Source organism: Schistocerca nitens, chromosome 5 (assembly GCF_023898315.1).
Source record: "Schistocerca nitens isolate TAMUIC-IGC-003100 chromosome 5, iqSchNite1.1, whole genome shotgun sequence".
Lineage (NCBI taxonomy): Eukaryota > Metazoa > Arthropoda > Insecta > Orthoptera > Acrididae > Schistocerca > Schistocerca nitens.
In genome coordinates, this window is record NC_064618.1 from 801,888,511 (window position 1) to 801,910,768 (window position 22,258).

Genomic DNA, 22,258 nt, shown 5'->3' on the forward strand with positions numbered 1-22,258 from the left:
CCATTTGTTGAAAGAAATTTGATTTGTTTTCACCAGTTACCCACTGGCAACGACTTCCACGCTCACATAGGTTGATTAAATGTGTTAATGTTCTTGATGAATCGCTAGTAAATAAAATAAATTTTTAAGAAAAGGTTTTGAAAGTAAATTCACAGTTCAGGTACCTTCATTCCTTCTCGCACAACAGCAGCCGTTCCACTGCCTCCCATAGCAGCGGCAGTGACGAAAGCGGTAAACCCCTGGGAACGTCTCCAGTCGAACTTCCTGCAATAGACCAACATCCATGTCCGCCGCCCTCAGCATATCGCGCAGCAGTTGAAGTTTGATACGTGTGCCGATCATGTTGAGACTGATGGAGGCTACCTGGTAAGCTTGCATATGGTCTGAAGGCAATGGGACTTTCCTAAGAGGGGGAGGAGGTGTAGCCACAGAGACAAATCAACTACGCAGTGCTTCCCTTCACCCCACAACACGTTCTAACGTTCCTGTGCCGCCGGGACAACAGTCGCCTATGTATTCTCGGCCAAACATTCGAGAACAATATCATTGATCAATGATATCAGGTGAGTGGTGCGGTTTTCAGAGTCCTCCTCAAAGAAACGTGGTGGCTGCTGGGACACTTCACATGGCACAGGGCGTCGTTCGTCGCGTTGGTCGGCAATCAGCGGCTGCACGTTCGACAAGATCGGATCGACGGCCAACCCAGTGGGAGGACACTGCTGTGGAGGGCCATCGGAAGTTCATCTCGCGACCGTGTCGTGGACGCACTTGTGAAGGTCATGTTTCGCTTCTTATGACTCTTTGGGAGCCGCTGTTTCCCAGATTGCGTCTCTGTGTCTGATGGCGGGATTGAGTCTCGACGTCCAGTTACAACGGCGGCCGTCGGTACAACCATCGCATCAACTTCCAAACCACCGTGGGTTTCCTCATCCTTTTAGAGACGGCTAGGCGTGATGGGGGACCGTGTTAGACTTCATCTGCCCCTCGTCGTTCCGTCTGGACATCGTCGGTTGCGGAAGATCGTGCAGGTGGTCGGGCCCATGCATCTGACTGCGACCCATCCGGAGCGCCGCTACATTTTTTTTTTGGTCATCAGTCTACTGACTGGTTTGATGCGGCCCGCCACGAATTCCTTTCCTGTGCTAACCTCTTCATCTCAGAGTAGCACTTGCAACCTACGTCCTCAATTATTTGCTTAACGTATTCCAGTCTCTGTCTTCCTCTACAGTTTTTGCCCTCTACAGCTCCCTCTAGTGCCATGGAAGTCATTCCCTCATGCCTTAGCAGATGTCCTATCATCCTGTCCCTTCTCCTTATCAGTGTTTTCCACATATTCCTTTCCTCTCCGATTTTGTGTAGAACCTCCTCATTCCTTACCTTATCAGTCCACCTAATTTTCAACATTCGTCTATAGCACCACATCTCAAATGCTTCGATTCTCTTCTGTTCCGGTTTTCCCACAGTCCATGTTTCAATACCATACAATGCTGTACTCCAGACGTACATCCTCAGAAATTTCTTCCTCAAATTAAGGCCGGTATTTGATATTAGTAGACTTCTCTTGGCCAGAAATGCCTTTTTTTTGCCATAGCGAGTCTGCTTTTGATGCCCTCCTTGCTCCGTCCGTCATTGGTTATTTTACTGCCTAGGTAGCAGAATTCCTTAACTTCATTGACTTCGTGACCATCAATCCTGATGTTAAGTTTCTCGCAGTTCTCATTTCTTCTACTTCTCATTACCTTCGCCAACTCAGATTTACTCTCAAACCATACTGTGTACTCATTAGACTGTTCATTCCGTTCAGCAGATCATTTAATTCTTCTTCACTTTCACTCAAGATAGCAATGTCATCAGCGAATCGTATCATTGACATCCTTTCACCTTGTATTTTAATTCCACTCCTGAACCTTTCTTTTATTTCCATCATTGCTTCCTCGATGTACAGATTGAAGAGTAGGGGCGAAAGGCTACAGCCTTGTCTTACACCCTTCTTAATACGAGCACTTCGTTCTTGATCGTCCACTCTTATTATTCCCTCTTGGTTGTTGTACATATTGTATACTATCCGTCTCTCCCTATAGCTTACCCCTACTTTTTTCAGAATCTCGAACAGCTTGCACCATTTTATGTTGTCAAACGCTTTTTCCAGGTCGACAAATCCTATGAAAGTATCTTGATTTTTCTTTAGCCTTGCTTCCATTATTAGCCGTAACGTCAGAATTGCCTCTCTCGTCCCTTTACTTTTCCTAAAGCCAAACTGATCGTCACCTTGCGCATTCTCAATTTTCTTTTCCATTCTTCTGTATATTATTCTTGTAAGCAGCTTCGATGCATGAGCTGTTAAGATGATTGTGCGATAATTCTCACACTTGTTAGCTCTTGCAGTCTTCGGAATTGTGTGGATGATGCTTTTCCGAAAGTCAGATGGTATGTCATATATGTCATATATTCTACACACCAACGTGAATAGTCGTTTTGTTGCCACTTCCGCCAATGATTTTAGAAATTCTGATGGAATGTTATCTATCCCTTCTGCCTTATTTGACCGTAAGTCCTCCAAAGCTCTTTTAAATTCCGATTCTAATACTGGATCCCCTATCTCTTTTAAATCGACCCCTGTTTCTTCTTCTATCCCATCAGACAAACCTTCACCCTCATAGAGGCTTTCAATGTATTCTTTCCACCTATCTGCTCTCTCCTCTGCATTTAGCAGTGGAATTCCCGTTGCACTCTTAATGTTACCACCGTTGCCTTTAATGTCACCAAAGGTTGTTTTGACTTTCCTGTATGCTGAGTCTGTCCTTCCGACAATCATATCTTTTTCGATGTCTTCACATTTTTCCTGCAGCCATTTCGTCTTAGCATCCCTGCACTTCCTATTTATTTCATTCCTCAGCGACTTGTATTTCTGTATTCCTGGTTTTCCCAGAACATGTTTGTACTTCCTCCTTTCATCAATCAACTGAAGTATTTCTTCTGTTACCCATGGTTTCTTCGCAGCTACCTTCTTTGTACCTATGTTTTCCTTCCCAACTTCTGTGATGGCCCTTTTTAGAGATGTGCATTCCTCTTCAACTGTACTGCCTACTGCGCTATTCCTTATTGCTGTATCTATAGCGTTAGAGAACTTCAAACATATCTCGTCATTCCTTAGTACTTCCATATCCCACTTCTTTGCGTATTGATTCTTCCTGACTAATGTCTTGAACTTCAGCCTACTCTTCATCACGACTATATTGTGATCTGAGTCTATATCTGCTCCTGGGTACGCCTTACAATCCAGTATCTGATTTCGGAATCTCTGTCTGACCATGATGTAATTGAAATCTTCCCGTATCTCCCGGCCTTTTCCAAGTATACCCTCTCCTCTTGTGATTCTTGAACAGGGTATTCGCTATTACTAGCTGAAACTTGTTACAGAACTCAATTAGTCTTTCTCCTCTTTCATTCCTTGTCCCAAGCCCATATTCTCCTGTAACCTTTTCTTCTACTCCTTCCCCTACAACTGCACTCCAGTCGCCCATGACTATTAGATTTTCGTCCCCCTCTACATACTGCATCACCCTTTCAATATCCTCATACACTTTCTCTATCTGTTCATCTTCAGCTTGCGACGTCGGCATGTATACCTGAACTATCGTTGTCGGTGTTGGTCTGCTGTCGATTCTGATTAGAACAACCCGGTCACTGAACTGTTCACAGTAACACACCCTGTTCCCTACCTTCCTATTCATAACGAATCCTACACCTGTTATACCATTTTCTGCTGCTGTTGATATTACCCTAAACTCATCTGACCAGAAATCCTTGTCTTCCTTCCACATCACTTCACTGACTCCTACTATATCTAGATTGAGCCTTTGCATTTCCCTTTTCAGATTTTCTAGTTTCCCTACCACGTTCAAGCGTCTGACATTCCAGGCCCCAATTCGTAGAACGTTATCCTTTTGTTGATTATTCAATCTTTTTCTCATGGTAACCTCCCCCTTGTCAGTCCCCTCCCGAAGATCCGAATGGGGGACTATTCCGGAATCTTTTGCCAATGGAGAGTTCATCATGATACTTCTTCAATTACAGGCCACATGTCCTGTGGATACACGTTACGTGTCTTTAATGCAGTGGTTTTCATTGCCTTCTGCATCCTCATGTCGTTGATCATTGCTGATTCTTCCACCTTTAGGGGCAATTTCCCACCCCTAGGACAAGAGAGTGCCCTGAACCTCTATCCGCTCCTCCACCCTCTTTGACAAGGCCGTTGGCAGAATGAGGCTGACTTCTTATGCCGGAAGTCTTCGGCCGCCAATGCTGATTATTTATCAAAATTTAGGCAGTGGCAGGGATTGAATCCGGGACCGAAGACGTTTTGATTATGAATCAAAGACGCTACCCCTAGACCACGGGTACATACATGAGAGATAAAGATGATGGGGTGTTGGAAGACATAAAACCTCTTGGTTGGAGCTGGACAATCCGTGGCCCTTCTGCTACCGCGCGCCGTGGAATCTAAATCCCCTCCAGACGTCATGGACGTCAAAGACCACTAGAGGTCTCTGCATCATCGCGCCGTAAGCTGTGGCAGCGTGCATGTACTGACCTGCGAGTAGTGTGAGGGCACCACAGTGGAGCACGTTGTTCCAGCAGCCAATAGCGGCGCCCCCATTAGAGTATTTAAGAGTCGGCCTCTCGCTCTGCCAGCCTGCCATGTCTTCACTGTTGTGTCCCCCCTACCCTGCATGTCTGCACCCTTCATCTCCTTTCCCAAGGTGGCTTCCATCAACTCCCCCTCCCGGATGGTGCCCTCTCTCCCTCCATTTATCCCTCCTATCAACTCTGATCCTCACCCCCCTCCTTTCTTCCATTCTTTCCCTGAGCTCATTCCTCCCCCCTTCCATCCTCTGTTTCTACCTGCCTAACCTCTCCCTACCTCCCTTCTCCCCCCCTGACCCCTTCCCACTCACTGTCACATCTGTCCAGCACCCCCCACCCCTCTTATGGGTCCTCATCCTCCATTGGCTTCTTTCCCCCCTCCCCCTTCGCTTTTCCTCACCTTGCCCCCCTTTTTATCTGCCCCACATCTGACCAGTTTCCCCCCACATGCTCTCGGCTGTGGAATGCCATATTTTAGCGCAGTGTTCCAGTGAATGTTCACTGTTGTTTCATCTTTTCCCGTGTTTCGAACAGAAACCATGCTGTCGCTGCGTGTGAATTTTATGTCCTTTGCGAACAGAAACCAGACAGCCACCGTGTTTTTTTTTTTTTTAACTGTCTATTATTTTACCTGTCTGCTAGCCGGCCGAAGTGGCCGTGCGGTTCTAGACACTGCAGTCTGGAACTGCGAGACTGCTACGGTCGCAGGTTCGAATCCTGCCTCAGGCATGGATGTGTGTGATGTCCTTAGGTTAGTTAGGTTTTAAGAGCTAGGGGACTAATGACCTCAGTAGTTGAGTCCCATAGCGCTCAGAGCCATTTGAACCATTTGAAACTGTCTGCTTCGTATGTATTTTTATTAGCATCATCATCCCTTTGTTCTATGTTTTAAGTTCCACGATTTTTTTTCGCCATGTTACCCTTTAAGTCTTCGATTTTATCGCGTTTTTTTATTATATATTATCTTCACCTTTTTAAAACAAAGTCTGTAGGCTGAAGAGCGGCATACTGTGCTGCTGCCAGCACGCCCCCTTCGGAGGGGGAATCGAAATTCAATAAAGAAAAAAAAAAAAAGAACTCTGCCAGCGAGTCTAATCGTTGCGTGAGTCTCGACACATCGCCTCGACAAGACAGCGTGTTTATCGTACTTTGATCTCGCTAATCGTGGGCGTCTTGGATCGTTTGGTTGTCTCTGTCACTCCGTTGCGTCTTGCGTGTTGTCGCCGTAAGGTCTCTCTCCATCGTCCGTCATTGTTTCGTGTCCGTCCTTTCCGTTCGTTTGTTTGTGTGCGGGCCGCTCCCCGTTTGGTCCCGCCGCGCTTTGTCGGTCACCCCGCGACCGTTCCGGTCGCGCTCACAACAGGTTACAACAGCCCTCTTTGCCACAGACCGCCATATATTACGACGATCGCTCAGCATCCCCCGACGTAGAGGTAGGACAGAACATGCTTTCTGAGTTCAATGTGTACCTGTCGTACTGCATTCAATACAGGGTAGGTGGTAAATTGTGCCCACTTTTCCGCGACGTGGCCGTAAGTCGTCCCATAGGGCCTAAGCGCGGCCACGGCTACACCGTCCGCCAGCACTTCGAACAGGAATTCGAATATGAGGAGCGTCCTGAGGCCGAGATCCGCATGACCCACAGTCACTGGGTCAATGTTGCTGTCCGAATGTCGAAACTTGAGTCCGTCTCTCGTTTTCTCTAAAATCGTCACAGGGAGCATCAGTTACTAATTTCACATAAACCAAGATGCTCGCAGTTGAGAGAGGGATACCAACAAGATTGGTACAAGGAATATTCATATCGCTTCGAAGAAATATTTCTATTTTAAGGCCTTTGGGACGTGCATATTCGTTCGAGAAACTGAATTTCAGTGTCGATTTCCGATATGAATTGGCCATTTACTTCCACAGACACTCGCGCGAAGCCGGCCGAAGTAGCCGTGCGGTTAAAGGCGCTGCAGTCTGGAACCGCAAGACCACTACGGTCGCAGGTTCGAATCCTGCCTCGGGCATGGATGTTTGTGATGTCCTTAGGTTAGTTAGGTTTAACTAGTTCTAAGTTCTAGGGGACTAATGACCTCAGCAGTTGAGTCCCATAGTGCTCAGAGCCATTTGAACCATTTTGAACCACTCGCGCGAAAGCCGCTGTAGCACGTAAACAATTCGAAAGCGCGCACCGCGGCGAGAACGTAAACAGGCCCGTCCCAACCGCACTGCCGACGAAGGCAGACTACTGCTTGGCCACGACAAACAATACGCAGCGTATGCTCTATTTCTGCCGAGTTTAATGGAGAGGACAACAAGGTGACTTCGTTGCAGAATGACGTGGACGTAAGTCGTAAACGCATGAAATTTTGGAAGGTTTCTACTGTCAGGCTTCACAAAATTCCTTTTTATTATTACTTAAAAGTTGTAAAAGCGTCAAAATAATTAATAACTAAACCATCTGCAAGAAAAAAGTGCGCAAATGCACTACTAATTTCAGCTAACATTCATTCACTATATGTAAACAGAGCTGACGTCTTGAAATTTAATGATGTTTAATCTATTAATTACATAAACATAACAGATGTTTCGCGAGGCTATGGACCAAATTTTCTTTTTTTTTTTTTTCATGTTACAATCATTCACAGGAGCCGACCGGAGTGGCCGTGCGGTTCTAGGCTCTACAGTCTGGAACCAGGCGACCGCTACGGTCGCAGGTTCGAATCCCGGCTCGGGCATGGATGTGTGTGATATCTTTAGGTTAGTTAGGTATAATTAGTTCTAAGTTCTAGGCGACTGATGACCTCAGAAGTTAAGTCGCATAGTGCTCAGAGGCATTTTCATTCACAGTAACAACAATACAAACTATATTTCTAACAAAGGAAAACAGTCTATTATAAACTCACTTTCCTCTTGGACGCATCCTGGTGATTCGTCAGTAAAACATCATTACTAAATTCGAAACTAGTATTTCTAAAATGACAAATTCTAGCTGTAAACAAATCACACCAAACCGAGCTAGTGGCCATACTGAAGCCTGACCACCTCTCGGTACAGCTGTCGAAATGTCGGTGGGCAGACCAACCGGTAACAGGCCTCAGACGATGACAGGGTGGCAACTTCGGCTAACGAACCGAAAATGACGTCACTACCGAGGTCAACCTGTATGAACGATACAGAATAAGGCTCGAGCGCGCCACCTCGCGCTCGTGTCGCAACTGACGACCAAAGATCAGAATAGAGTGCAAGGGTCGGTATCCAGAGAGGCTCCACAGTTCATTGTTAACATTCTACATCTTTATTCTTCATGTATACATATTTCATATATATTTTTCAACATAGTTACCCTGACGACGAACACATTTGTCCCAACGAGTGACCAATTTGTTAATATCGTCGCTGTAGAATGTTCGCCTTTGTTGACGGACCCACAATCTCGCTTCTTCATGCACTGCTACACTACTATCATTGAGAAGTCCACGTTGGTGTTCTTTAAGTTTTGGAAACAAATGAAAATTGGATGGGACCAAATTGGGGCTGTATGGCAACAAACTGGATTGTTGCACATGTTCCAACACACGTGTGTGGTCTGTCATTGTTGTGCTGAAGGAGTGGGTGCTCCATGTGTTGACGTTTTCTGCTGTTGGTAATTCGATTACACCACACTGTTTCTCACGCACCGACCTAGGTACGTTACACATCACCATGGTACACATTACTATCCAGACCCTCTAGCGACAGAGGGTTGCTACTTGCATCATCGAAGTGGGGAAGTCGACCGAGTAATATGCATGACTTGTACCTGGGGCCGGCCGGAGTGGCCGAGCGGTTCTAGGCGCTTCAGTCTGGAACCGCGCGACTGCTATGGTCGCAGGTTCGAATCCTGCCTCAGGCATGGATGTGTGTGATGTCCTTAGGTTAGTTAGGTTTAAGTAGTTCTAAGTTCTAGGGGACTGATGACCTCAGAAGTTAAGTCCCATAGTGCTCAGAGCCATTTGAACCATTTGTACCTGGGGCTTTCAGAAATGAGTGGCACAACAATTTCTTTCGTGTTCACAGGAGCTATTTGCTGAACAAAAGAATACATAAGTGGCAGGTACTCCCCATCAATATCCATACACTTTTGCCATCGTTCTGGCATCTTCCGTTTATGTGTAGCAAACCATTCCTTGGGGGTATCCTGGCGCCACTAGTAGACAACTGCAGGAAGTTCGTTATTGATGATGAACTTCTTACCCCACATGACTTCTTTTACTACTTCGAAAAGGGCATAGACACTAGCAGCCAGATCTGGCGAACAGGGAGGAACCGTGACTCGTCCACACTGACCAGATGCTCAAGGAACTCAGCTGGATGTGCAGTATATAGCATATCTCCACACGCTTTTGTTGCTGCACAGTGGTGAGGGAATTGGGCAATTACTGTGCACACACCTTCTTCATCTTCAGATCAACGCAGATGATGATATGGAGGGTTCCCGTGATAGATTTGTTGCCATCTCTAGTTCATCAAACGTGATTCACCTAGGCTCCATATCAGGTAACTGACACGCTGGGCGTTGTTTGATTTGCATGCGACTGGTGGACATCCAGTGCTTTTGCATTTGAAGCACAGCCCCTGCAGTCTCTGAATTCTGATACCCAACGAAACATTGACCTACGACTTGGTAATGTTTCCCTACCCTACTATCCTGTTATGGATGTCTGAGGCAGTCACATCTTCCCTACAGTGGAACCACACTGTCCACCGTTGCGCATGAATGTCTGTTTCCTTGTTGCCTTATCGATGTCCACCAGTGCACTCACAGTCCGGCACAAGAGCTGCTGCAATGCGCTGCCCATGGGAAGCAGCAACACCATCTGGTGGTAGTAGACAGTACGATAGCCCATAATCACGTGTTCATCGACAAACATTTAAAACTACTACTTAGTAGGAGTTACAGGGGGAGTGCTAGTCAACAGTGAACTACTAAATAATACCACACCCGATATTGAGATACAAGAAAAGATTCAGAGGCATTAATTTTCAAGAATGTCCCCATATATTTTCCAAAGAAAATTACAATCACTGGGCCTCATAGTCTGAAACTCCCTAAGAGTATTTAAAGAGAAATTAGTCTCATCGCAACAGCTGCGGCTCAAATATACAATATTTCGTTCTGTCCATAATGAATATAAAGCACTGACTGACTACAATGAGGTACCCCACCCCGTTAAATGCTGTATTAAAACCTTAAGAAGCTGTCTTCTTTCGTTATACACTTCTCAGCATACAGTCTTGATTGTGTGTATCGGAGTTTTTATCCTTGCTCGGGGAAAAATTTAATTGTCGATTTTACGCCAGACTGAGCAGATTAAACTCCGCAGGATCGTTTCCCTGACCTTGGGAGAAAGGGAGGTTGTAGTGTCGAATTAGCGCAATTCTGGCTTTTAGTGATATTGTTTAACTGTTGTGTAGCGTAACGATTAGCTCCCAATGTTTATCATAAATATTTAGTCACTCTAACTTGATTAAACCGCTGTTTATGCCTTTAATTAGTTTTGAAAGTCCCTTCTGACTTGTTGCAGTAGTTAAAATCTCGTAAAAGGAATGATAAAATTCTTGTACGTAGCTTATGTAAGAGGTTGCTAGTTAGTCACTACAAAGATCAAAATTGACCCAAGCACTTTTTGATAACTAAGCTTTTCAATTATTTATCACAAAGTATTTTTAAGAATTCTGATGTATCACTTTTTGCCTTTTTGAAATTTTTGAAATCTTTGTTATTAAAGCACTTTCCCTCATAACTGCCCCAGAAATATAGTCATACAAAATACAAGGATATACTCATCCAGAAAATATTATGTAATTGTTAAGTTTATGATACATACTGAAAAATTTCTCTTTTTCAGAAATGCTTTGCTTATTATTGCCACTTTGCATTTGATATCCTCTCTGCTTTAGCCGACGTCAGTTACTTTACTGACCAAACAGCAAGACTCATTCAGTGCTTGTAGGTCTCATTTCCTAATCTAATTTTATCTGCATCACTTGGTTTAATTCGAGTGCATTCCATTACTCTGTTTTGATTTTGTTGATTTCATCACAGAACAGTACGAATGAACCTTTATTTTTCGCTGCTGCTCACGATGTTTTGGTGACAGGAACGAAAGACGATTTTCTGCAGAGATAACGTGATATTTATCACATGTGATCGAGGAACTGAGTTCTGATGATTCATTGGTCATTTAGAAAAGTTTACTTTCCAACTGGGTATGTTCCACAAGATATTACGCTATTCCAACTTTCGTCATCTATAAAAGCGTATGTAGTCCATTATTAGCTCTTAGTTTTGTACCATAATGTACCAGCATCCATCTAACATCAGAAATAACATCCTTTTGTTCACCAGCATTCATCCAACATCACAAACAACATCCTTTTTTATACCAAAAAGAAAACTTTATAGGCCTACCTACTGCGCATACATAAAGATTGTAAGGCATGATGTAAGTTCTTCTGTATTTATTTCATCTGCAAAAGATGATCAAGTAAGTTTCCCTGTAAAATAGCATGCGCTGAGTTTGCAGTACAAGACATTGCCGCTGTTGATGTTTAATAAAATTTTATTCTGTCACTTCTTTGGCACTGATTCAGAGTGTAACCTGCGCAATTATATTTAATCTAAAAGGGAACAAAAAGGTTGCCATGGAGATCCTGTTGCAGCATACTATCGTGAAGTGTCTTTCTATGTGTATTCTCCCGTTTGTATATCATCTGTTGTCTTGTCTGAGACCTATTAAAACCACATTGCACGGCCAAATTAATGTCAGTCATCGCCTCAAACATATCAGTACGAGTTATGAGGTTCTCATGGAGTCACAGCTTCACTGTACCGATCACAGTACAGCTGTCTCAATGTTCGTTTATGCAAACCATGCGCATAACAGTTGAATGAAATATGCCTCTTTGCATTTTTCCTCTAGAGAAGATACGTCAACTTCCTCTAATCACTGTTGTGTATCCAACCATCGTTATCATATATGCTTGCATACATGAAGCAACTACTTTAATAGTAGGAAAGCAACAGCCATTCCTCAACTGCGGCAGGCAGAGCCGAGAATTAGGCTGCTGCAACGAGAGTGTGTAAGGTGTCATACAAGTAACACACCTTACACTGAATTCTTGAAACAATTCCGGTGAACTCGTTATGTCACATGACATAGTTACGTGAAAATGTACGTATTATTGACAGACAAAGCGAATAAACAAGCTGGCATTTCTTGAATATAAACCACTAACACTCACACTAGTAACTGGAGGGAAGTAATTTACCAGACCTTAAGTACGAGACACAGTTCTGAGGGAAGAAGAATTAACTACGGCAACGTCCGTCCCATGTAGGCTGAAACTTTCACAGTGGGGCATCTGGCGGACACAATGAGTCGCCGGAGCCGCTGCGCACACCACCGGCGGCAAAAGCAGCCCTTGTCCCTGCTTTTAATGACGACCCTTCAGAAAGCCTTTCTACAGGAACATGGTCGAAGATCGCTTACAAAGGCCTGGAGAAACCCAACTAAAAATATGGGTGACTCACTGTAGCCACCTGTGTTAAAAGCTGTTTATCTCAGTATTACGTAGCAGAAGGTAAACTCTGCCCTATAAAAGAAACGACGCCAGTGATAGGCTACAAAAAGCCTTTTCAGTAGTTGCAGGGGCAACAGTCTGGATGATTGACTGATCTGGCCTTGTAACACTAACCAAAATGGCCTAGCTGTGCTGGTATTGCGAACGGCTGAAAGCAAGGGGAAACTACAGCCGTAATTTTTTCCGAGGGCGTGCAGCCTTACTGGGTGGTTAAATGATGATGGCGTCCTCTTGGGTAAAATATTCCGGGGGTAAAATAGTCCCCCATTCAGATCTCCGGGTGGGGACTACTCAAGAGGACGTCGTTATCAGGAGAAAGAAAACTGGCGTTCTACGGATCGGAGCATGGAATGTCAGATCCCTTAATCAGACAAATAGGTTAGAAAATTTAAAAAGGGAAATGAATAGGTTAGAGTTAGATATAGTGGGAATTAGTGAAGTTCGGTGGCAGGAGGAACAAGACTTTTGTTCAGGTGAATACAGGGTTATAAATACAAAATCAAATAGGGGTACTGCAGGGGAAGGTTTAATAATGAATAAAAAGAATTGGAGTGCGGGTTGGCTACTACAAACAGCATAGTGAACGCATTATTGTGGCCAAGATAGACACGAATCCCATGCCTACTACAGTAGTACAAGTTTATATGCCAACTAGCTCTGCAGATGACGAAGAAATTGATGAAATGTATGATGAGATAAAAGAAATTATTCAGATAGTGAAGGGAGACGGAAAATTAATAGTCATAGGTGACTGGAATGTGATAGTAGGAAAAGTGAGAGAAGGAAATGTAATAGGTGAATATGGATTGGATGTAAGAAATGAAAGAGGAAGCCACCTGGTAGAATTTTGCACAGAGCATAACTTAATCATAGCTGACATTTGCTTCAAGGATCATTAAAGAAGGCTGTATACATGGTAGAAGCCTGGAGATACTAGAAGGTATCACATAGATTATATAACGGTAAGACAGAGATTTAGGAACCAGATTTTCAATTGTAAGACATTTCCAGGGGCAGATGTGGACTCTGACCACAATCTGTAGATTATGAACTGTAGATTAAAACTGAAGAAACTGCAGAAAGGTGGGAATTTAAGGAGATGGGACCTGGATAAACTGAAAGAACCAGAGGTTGTACAGAGTTTCAGCAGGAGGGATGACTTTGAAGTTGAAGAAATGTGAATTCGTTAAACAAGAAATAAACTTTTTACGACATATCATAACTACGTCTCGGATTGGAAAGGACCCAGGAAAATTGAAAGCTATAGAAAAATGTCCACCACATAAGAACCGAAAACAATTGAAAGCATTTTTAGGTCTTTGCGGTTTTTACCACAAATTTGCGAAGGGGCAAACGTTTAATAGCCCACATTTAAATGGTTTACTTAAGAAATACAGTACATATATCTGGACAAATGAATGTCAAAAGGATTTTGAAGAGTTAAAAATTGCGTTAGTAGAAGGAATATATTACTTCACCCAGTTTTGAGTGAACGGTTCCATATGATTACAGAGAGTATTACATACGGAATCCGAGTTGAAATTTTCCAGGAAAATAGTGAATTAATTAATTAATCAAGAACACAAGATGATAATTTTCGCAAGCAGGACTCTAACTAAGTAAGAAAAGAATTTGTTGACCCTGTGCTGCTATCTGTCCAGACAATATTTTTAACAAACCTGTCATTTTTGGTGACTTTTCGCTTTTCGATTCTGCTGCACCTTCGTATTCAAATGCTACTTCTTGCGGCTTAGTTACTTCCCTTTTGATCTTAGGTGAATTAAACATATCTGTTGACTCGTTTGCATACCCACAATCTTCAACTGGATGGCTCATTTTTCATGCTCCCATCCCACTCGTCTTGTTGTATTCTCAGTTTTCCGCCCATCTTAGTTATTGTTATATTTTTATATCCTTAACTTTCAAACTTAGGTAACTTTCTGCTATTTATTTCTTCATTTGTGTTACAGTTTCGTGCCACAGGACGTTTTATTCTTGATTTAATTTTGTTTTTCGTGTAATATTTACGATTTTTACAGTCTCTAACAGTAAAATTAAATGATGTCCTGTCCCGTGGCGCCAAATATAACACTTACTGCCCAACAGATAGTACTGTAGCGTGAAAAGCCAAATACAACACTACACTACACTGCGCTGTTTGTTATACCAGTATAATGCGTATTACCGCTGCCTAATGGGTTTGGATTATCGAACCTGAATTTAATATAACAGTAGAAACCAGAAACCTAAAGATTAAAATTCGGGTAATATCTTAAGTAACCAAGTTTACTTAAATGAAATAAAATACAGTCGCCAGCCTAATTAGGCATAGTAACATGAACATTCCTTTTAAAGATTATGTATTGAATTTTGATAAAGGAAAGCTACCATTACTTCTATCACCATAGAAGTGCGATGAAACGCTGCTATAATCAGATAAGTGATACAATGAATACCAGCAGTTATAAACAGTATGTGGAAGCTCCCACAGGAACAATTTACACTTTATCTCTTTTCAGCAGTAATACTTTGTCACATGTAAGTTATCTCATTATGAAATGTTGTGAAAGACACTACTAAACCAAATTTGGACATGGACATAGTCTTGTTTCAATAGTTACTTTTCATATAGCACAAAGATAATTATAAGTCACTTGCAATAGGATTTTTACACTTGCTATGAAGCAAACTTACTTCTAGTCTTTTTAAATAAAAGCAGTTACAGTAACTTTATCTTTCATAGGCAAAGACTTAGGTCGGGGCCCTCAAACCTCCTTTCCAATTTTTATCACACAAAGCACACAAAACTCTAGAATTACTTCATAATGCAATTAGTAAATTCATTGTTCAAGAATATTTCTTTATATTAAGCAACACTAAAGTGGGGATTCTCAACTGACCTTTACACTAAAGCAAACTAAACACAGTTTTCTGAGACTATTTGTAAGATGCAAATTTAGGTATTACTCTTCCACAAATTTCATTCACCTTGCAGGACTTTTTAAACAGTTAATGTCAGTGATCTTTTATACAGGTTCTTAAGTATGAATTTAAATGAATCTTACTCTAACTAACCTCAAAATAATGTGCTTCATATTTGTCACTATCACAACTACTAATTTTCACTGACAGAATTAAATGCAGGTAATCTTTGAAGCATAAATACTTTGAACTGAAACAAATCAAACATTATTGAGTTTTTCATAAATGCAATACTAACTACCTCCCTTGATTTCAATGAAACCCACAGTATCTCTATATATCTTGTTGCATTCAGAATTAAGCAACACCAACAATCACTTATTTTCAATCGTTTTTCATATACAGGATACTCGGATGTTAGTAATTATGTGGAATGGATCCTAAGAGGTATGATGAGACGAACAAATTCTAGGGTTGTACACACAGTTTAACATAATTTGCCTTATTATTGCAAATTAAACAACACTTAAATGTACTGGAGCATTCTTTGACATAAATCTGACCTCTTAGATTTTGATGAAGTGATGGCGCAATATTGGTGGCGAGTACACGGTGGCTACCTGGTCTTTCCTCTGGACGTAATTTGCTGTATTACTTTCTTCTTAGCGAGGAAATTAACAACTGTAGAGCCTTTTCAAATAATAGAGCACCATATCAGAGTCATACACACATCTAAGACCTTTCCATTTTAATCCATGTACTTGGTGCCTCACTCGGCACTTGCACTGTTCACTCACTTGCCAGACCAGATTGTCCAGTAGCTAGCTGCCGACTGACTGAGCTCTCTCACTTGGGGCCCAGACTGAGCGCCACATCCACCTTTTCCTAGCGCACCAACTCACTTCCGTGGCAGAATAGAAGTACTGTTGCTTTTCATTTTATACAATGCAAGTCCGTAGGTATGAACCACTTTGTACATAGTTGTAAACAAACATCTTTTAAAAAATATTAATATTTAAATACATTAACATGTCAACACAAAAGCCACATACGTATCTAACATTTTCCTCCAATTAATACAAAGAATTTAAATAGTAAAGAGAAAACATTTTACACTACTTTCCACTTCATTACAATAGGTCAAAGACATTACATAGTGAAAATTACATACTTGGCAATGAGCAGAATTAATCAGTACAAAATGTTTACAGTATTAATTATTGTGTTACATGCTCCACAAATAGCAACACTCATTTACTGCTTGAAGCCCCTGATTTCCTAATCAAATTCCCTCAGCATCGCCTGATTTAATTTTACTACATTCCATTATCCTCGTTTTGCTTTTGTTGATGTTCATCTTATATCCCCCTTTCAAGACACTGTCCATTCCGTTCAACTGCTCATCAGGATCCTTTGATGTCTCTGACAGAATTACAATGTCATTGTCAATCCTCAAAGTTTTTATTTCTTGTCTGTCGATTTTAATTCCTACTCCCTGTTTTGCTTTTGTTTCCTTTACTGCTTGCTCAATATACACATTGAATAACATTGGGGATAGGTTACTACCCTGTCTCACTCCCTTTCCAACCACTGCTTCCCTTTCATGCCTTTCAACTCTTATAACTGCTATCTGTTTTCTGTACAAATTGTTAATAGCCTTTCGCTCTCTGTATTTTACCCCTGACACCTTCAGAATTTGAAAGCGAGTATTCCAGTCAAGATTGCCAAAATTTTTCTCTAAGTCTACAAATGCTAGAATGCCTTCCCTTACTCTATTTTATACGGTAAGTCGTAGGGTCAGTATTGCCTCACGTGTCCCAACGTTTCTCCGGAATCCAAACTGATCTTCCCCGAGGTGGGCTTCTACCATTATCATTCGTCTGTAAGGAATTCGTTTTAGTATTTTGCAGCCGTGACTTATTAAAATGATAGTTCGGTAATTTTCACTGGTGTAGAAATATCAAACAATTCAGGTCGTAAATTGTAAGTGCTACTCCAAGATGAAGAGGTTGACTCAGGGGAAGAGTTCGTGGTGGGCTGCATCAGTCAGAAGACTGATGACACACACAAAAAAAGTTTCCTTTTGGTTTCTGCCCTTCGCAGCAACAGTGCAGCAAAAAAGTGTTTGCTGCTGTTACGAAGTGTTATCATCCAGATTGCTGTACCTGCAACTACTACAAAGGCTGATGCTCCTCTTCAGTAATCACATTTCAAACTGCCCTTTGCACAGATACTTCTCCGTTGTGGATACAACGATCGTTATCGTTGAAACTACCCCACCTCGGCGTGGTCCGTGGTTCGTTGGGGGGAGGGGGGAGGGGGAGGGAGGCGGAAGAGGGGTTCGGTCACCGCAGGAAGTTGTCGTAGCCGCTACCACCTCTGTTATCGCCGCAGCCTCGTCGGGTCGTTGCTCACACCGCTACCGTTGAGGAGATCCTCACTGTTGCCTTAGACCAGCGGTGCTCAACCCGTCGATCGCGATCGACCGGTCATCAGTCACCATGGCTTTCTGAGTCGATCTTTCAAAAACTTTGTCCGAAACCTGTTTAAATGAGCTGTTCTTGTAAAATACCAGTTCCTTGATCAGAATTTTGTAGGCGGTAAGATTGACAAGACTGTGTCCGCCTCTTTCGTCTCCATCTGCTTTTCACCGTTCTTAACGCTGGAGCCGATCAACAGTCTCTCCTGCGTGGTGAGGTTACTGATCGCGAACTGTAACTTGCCACATTGTGAGCGGGTGTTGACGTGAGCGCGGAGAGAGCTCAGGATTTTCGAGGGGACTTGCTTGACCCTTGCAGAGTACACCTATAGAAATTAAATGTGTAACGCTTTTCTCCAATACTTTCGGAGCCGTCAGTTAAGCAAACATCATTGGATCAAGAAGCTGCAAAGAAAACAGAGTTTGAAAACTGATTTTCAGATTTCAAGGCAATTGAACTTGTTGTAGCTTTCACAGCTCAGCTTTTCCGACTAAGGAATGTGGTAGATATTTGAAGTAAAATTAGTGCTCTTTTCTCTTGTATTGAGACTAAGCGTGAAAAGAATGTAATTAAATTTCAAAATGCCATTTCATTAAAGTCAAAATTGATTGAAGAAATTAGTGAGTGTAAAAACTACTCTAACATTGTAAAAGTGGCATCGCATGTGTTATGTCATTAAACTTTTTTCACCATTCATGGTGGTGCAAATTTTAATTTTTTCACGTGTGTAATATCTTGAAAATGAAGTTGTAGGATTACAGCTGTTGTTAGAGACAAAATGGTCTTTTCTGATTTTTGTGTAATTAAAGTGGCTAGTTTTGGCTACAGTGTTGTTTTGGGCTTAAACCTTCACTAATTTTTAACTCGGTAGACCTCTAAATGGACTGAATAGCATGTAGTGGATCTCAAGCGTAAAAATGTTGAGTTCCTATGCCTCTGACCAAGAATCGCTGCGCTGCAGATTCTCCAGAATGTAATCGTCGGTTCCCCATCGCGCACGCGCGCGCGCACGCACACACACAAACACACACACACACACACACACATCCAGGCGATATTTCAACGATCTCCCTTCCCTCTTCGTCTTTACAACAGTGTTTCCATTTTCAGCTCTGCCACCACCAGTAGAATCGGCTCCTCCGACGGCATCGCCTACGGCTTCACCTGCACCTACAGCTCCACCGCCATTAGCCTCATATGGCACCAGGGGTGCGAGAATCCGGCCATTCTACTTTCTCGGTAAGATCCCAAATCACTGCTGGACCACTGCTTAATAAACCTTACCTCATAAAATGAGAAATCAGATAAAGTCACCAACAAAGTACTGAAGAAAACTAAAAAAGATGATGCTGATTATATGGGCGCAACATACGGGAATTAACAAGAACCCTCACGAACTCTGACAGTCTCATCGACTGTCTCCAACTGTGTTTAACACAATGTATGGGCGGGTTGACCTGTTACATCACATAGAAGAATATAAGTTTATTCTACACTCCAATATCACTTATAAACTGCCGTATACTGGAGCGTTGGTCAAAGTGTTCGAACTCGTGCAACTATTGCGCAGTAACAAATAAAAGTTTACATACATGACTTAGAGCAAAATGACCTACTATTTGAAACTCTTTAAGAGTTCACTACTCCCAGAAAATCACCGAACACCCAACATGCCCGATCCAACCGAGCCCATTCCATACATTTACCGTAATGGCTGCAATGTCACAAACCCCATACATTCACCTACCTACGACTCTGGCAGAACCTCTCTGAACGTCTACACCTCCAAACGCGACACTAGTTTCATAAATCCGCAGACGTTTCCCAGAGCAATTCGCAAATACAAACCCGACCTCACGATTTATCAAATAATCCTTAGGATTTCATTCGCAAGGATGGGGCCCCTCCACGCCCACACCAACGTGGTATCCAATCCAAAAGTTCTACTGTCACCTCTGTATAACATGTTAGTTTTTGAATCAGGAGTCACAGGATGCGGGCTGTGATGTTATCCATGCGTATGGGTAAAATTACTCATAAACATGGTCCATCAGGAGATAGAAAGTGGACAAAAGCGATCGAAGGGTAGCGGTTGTAAGAGCAGAGGAAAAAAAGTGCCAATGCAAGCGCCAAGGGAAAAAAAACCTCTGCGACAGTGGGACGGGTAGTAAGGGCAGTAGCGGCTTGCTATCTGCGACAGTGCATGCAAGGTGTGGTTGTGTTAGTTCGAGGTATCGTGCATCGTTACCTTTGTCGTTGTTGGCGCTTGTTGCGGTGCTTGCTGCAGTTGCTGCGTCCCTGCAACAGTTCAAGGTCGTTGTACATTAGTAGGCGATCGGTCATAGATCGGCTCACAGACGGTGCAGGGGGTGTGTGTGGTTGGTTTGCGTGCTGTGTACAGTACGGTTTCCCAGCGGTTGCCTGTTTTTCGGCTGGTCGAACATCTGGGGTTGCTAGTAATAGCTGTGTTTCAGGGGCTCGCCAGTACTGTCGCGTTAGCGTTCTATGGACCATAGATGTTTAGTTCCTAGCCAGTAGTGTCTTTGGTCTGTTATGCTTCCATCTATGGTTGTGGTCGTAGTTACCCAGAGAAAGGATAAACGGGTTGCGCGAGTGTCTCGTGTTATTGTACAGTCGTGTGGAGAGTTTTTGGAAGACCTGCAAGATAGTCTCTAGCCGGTATTCCCGGTGAAGTTCCGCGATGCGTGTGTAGCGCGGAGCGTTGCTTATGATTTTGAGTACTTTGTTCTGTATGAGCTGCAGACGGCGCAGGCGAGTTGGCGCAGCGTATCCCCAGACAGGGGCTGCGTACGTCATCAGGGGTCGAATACGTGTCATGTACATGGACCTAGACACCCTCCTGTTCAGTGTGCTACGCCTGTTAAGCATAGGGTAGAGTTGTTTGAGCCTCGCGTTAGCTTTGTTGGTCACGTGTTGAATTTGGTCCCCCCAGAGTAGTTTCCTGTCCAGCCAGACACCGAAGTATGTCTTTTCGCGGAAACGTATTGGGCGTGTGTGTTAATGTTATGGGGTTGCAATGCTGATGTTTGCGCAGTTGCTTCGGTCTTCTAGTGAACAGAACGGCCTCGCACTTGTCGACGTTTACTCTAACACGCCATTTCACCAGCCAAGGCTCCGCCGCTCTGAGTGCAGTCTTTAGTCGTTAATTAATGTTAGACGGCTTCCAATCTTGCGCAAGGATGGCGGTGTCATCCGCGTAGATTGCTACCGTCGTTAGCGGCCTTTAATGACCCTCTGATCCTGACCCCTACAAGAACCTACACCACCAACTCCACCTATACCGCATTTGATTATCGCTTTAACCACCATACGATATCCTGTTTCTGAGGTAGCCGAATTCCTTCACTGCATCTACTACGTAATCCCTAATTATGAAATTTATCGTTAATCTTGCTTCTGATACTCCTCATTCCTTTTGTTTTTCTTTAGTTTACTCTCAGTCCATATTCTGCGCTTATCACACTTTTCGTCCCATTCACCAGGTCATTACCTTCACTGAGGATAGGAATGTCATCAGTAAATCTTTTAATTTATAGCCTTTCACTCTAAATTTTAATCCCACTCTTAAACTTTTCCGTGACTGCACAATACGACGTATAGTTTGACGGATGGAGCAGACATACTGCATCCTTGATTTACGTCCTGTAGGAGCGCAGAAAAGGCGAATACGTTCCTCTTTAAAACACTCTGACAGAATAGTGGGGAACGTGGTGCCTCAATCCTCATTTTGTCTTCCTCAACAATCTTTCGTCTTTCCTTTGTGTTGTGCACGTGATACGGTTATTGTTCATTTGACTAAAGACAAACACACAGCGACAGTTGGCAGCACTATACACTGTAAAGACACACACGTTCAACACGCAATGAGAAGAGCAAGTGAAGTGTTTTGATAACTGTGCGTGGAAAAACGCCATAATTCTGTCGTCTGGAGGATGGGGACATAGTAAACGTATCTCCAGGACCACACACATGGACTAGCAACAATGGAAATCGTACGTAACACCAAACGGTAATTTAACCTCACAAAATTTGGCTGCAAATAGTGTTTCTAGTCTGAAAAACAAAAAAAGAACACCTGCAAACGAAACATAGTACGAGGGTAATCCCAAAAGTAAGGTCTCCTATTTTTTTATAAGTACATAGACCTGTCATTTCTACAATGGTTTACATCAGTTTACAGCTTGAACATTTAGCTATTTTTCGACATAATCACCATTTCTGTCGATGCATTTTTGTAGACGCTGTGGCAGGTTTTGTATGCCCATGTCATACCAGGTCGCAGCCATACTGTCCAGAAAGTTATGAACCTCATCTTTCACCTCGTCGTCGGAGCTGAATCGCTTTCCGGTGTTAAGTGGTGTGCCCAGGTTTCGACACCCGCGACAACTGGGTCCAGAAAGTTGTCCTGTTCGGCTGCAAGGCGGTGAAGAAATGCGTGGGAAGCATCAACTCGTTGCCGCATATGGTCCTCAGTCAGCATGCATGGCACCCATCTTTCGGCAGTTCAATGTTTCCGTTAAAATTCTGTGAGCCGTGCTTCGGAAAATGTCAGGAAACAATGTGTAGAGATCATC

The 22,258-nt window shown here is 43.0% G+C and overlaps 1 protein-coding gene across 1 annotated transcript in view; it reads left to right on the plus strand.

Annotated features, from left to right (window-relative positions):
* Nucleotides 1-553: 553 nt before the first annotated feature.
* The window catches only part of LOC126260728 (peptidoglycan recognition protein 1-like), a 53,707-nt gene continuing 32,002 nt past the window's right edge, over nucleotides 554-22,258 (plus strand). The window contains exon 1 of the mRNA XM_049958066.1: nucleotides 554-563. Within this exon, the coding sequence (XP_049814023.1) occupies nucleotides 554-563 (10 nt within the window). The remainder of the gene's footprint in view (nucleotides 564-22,258) is intronic.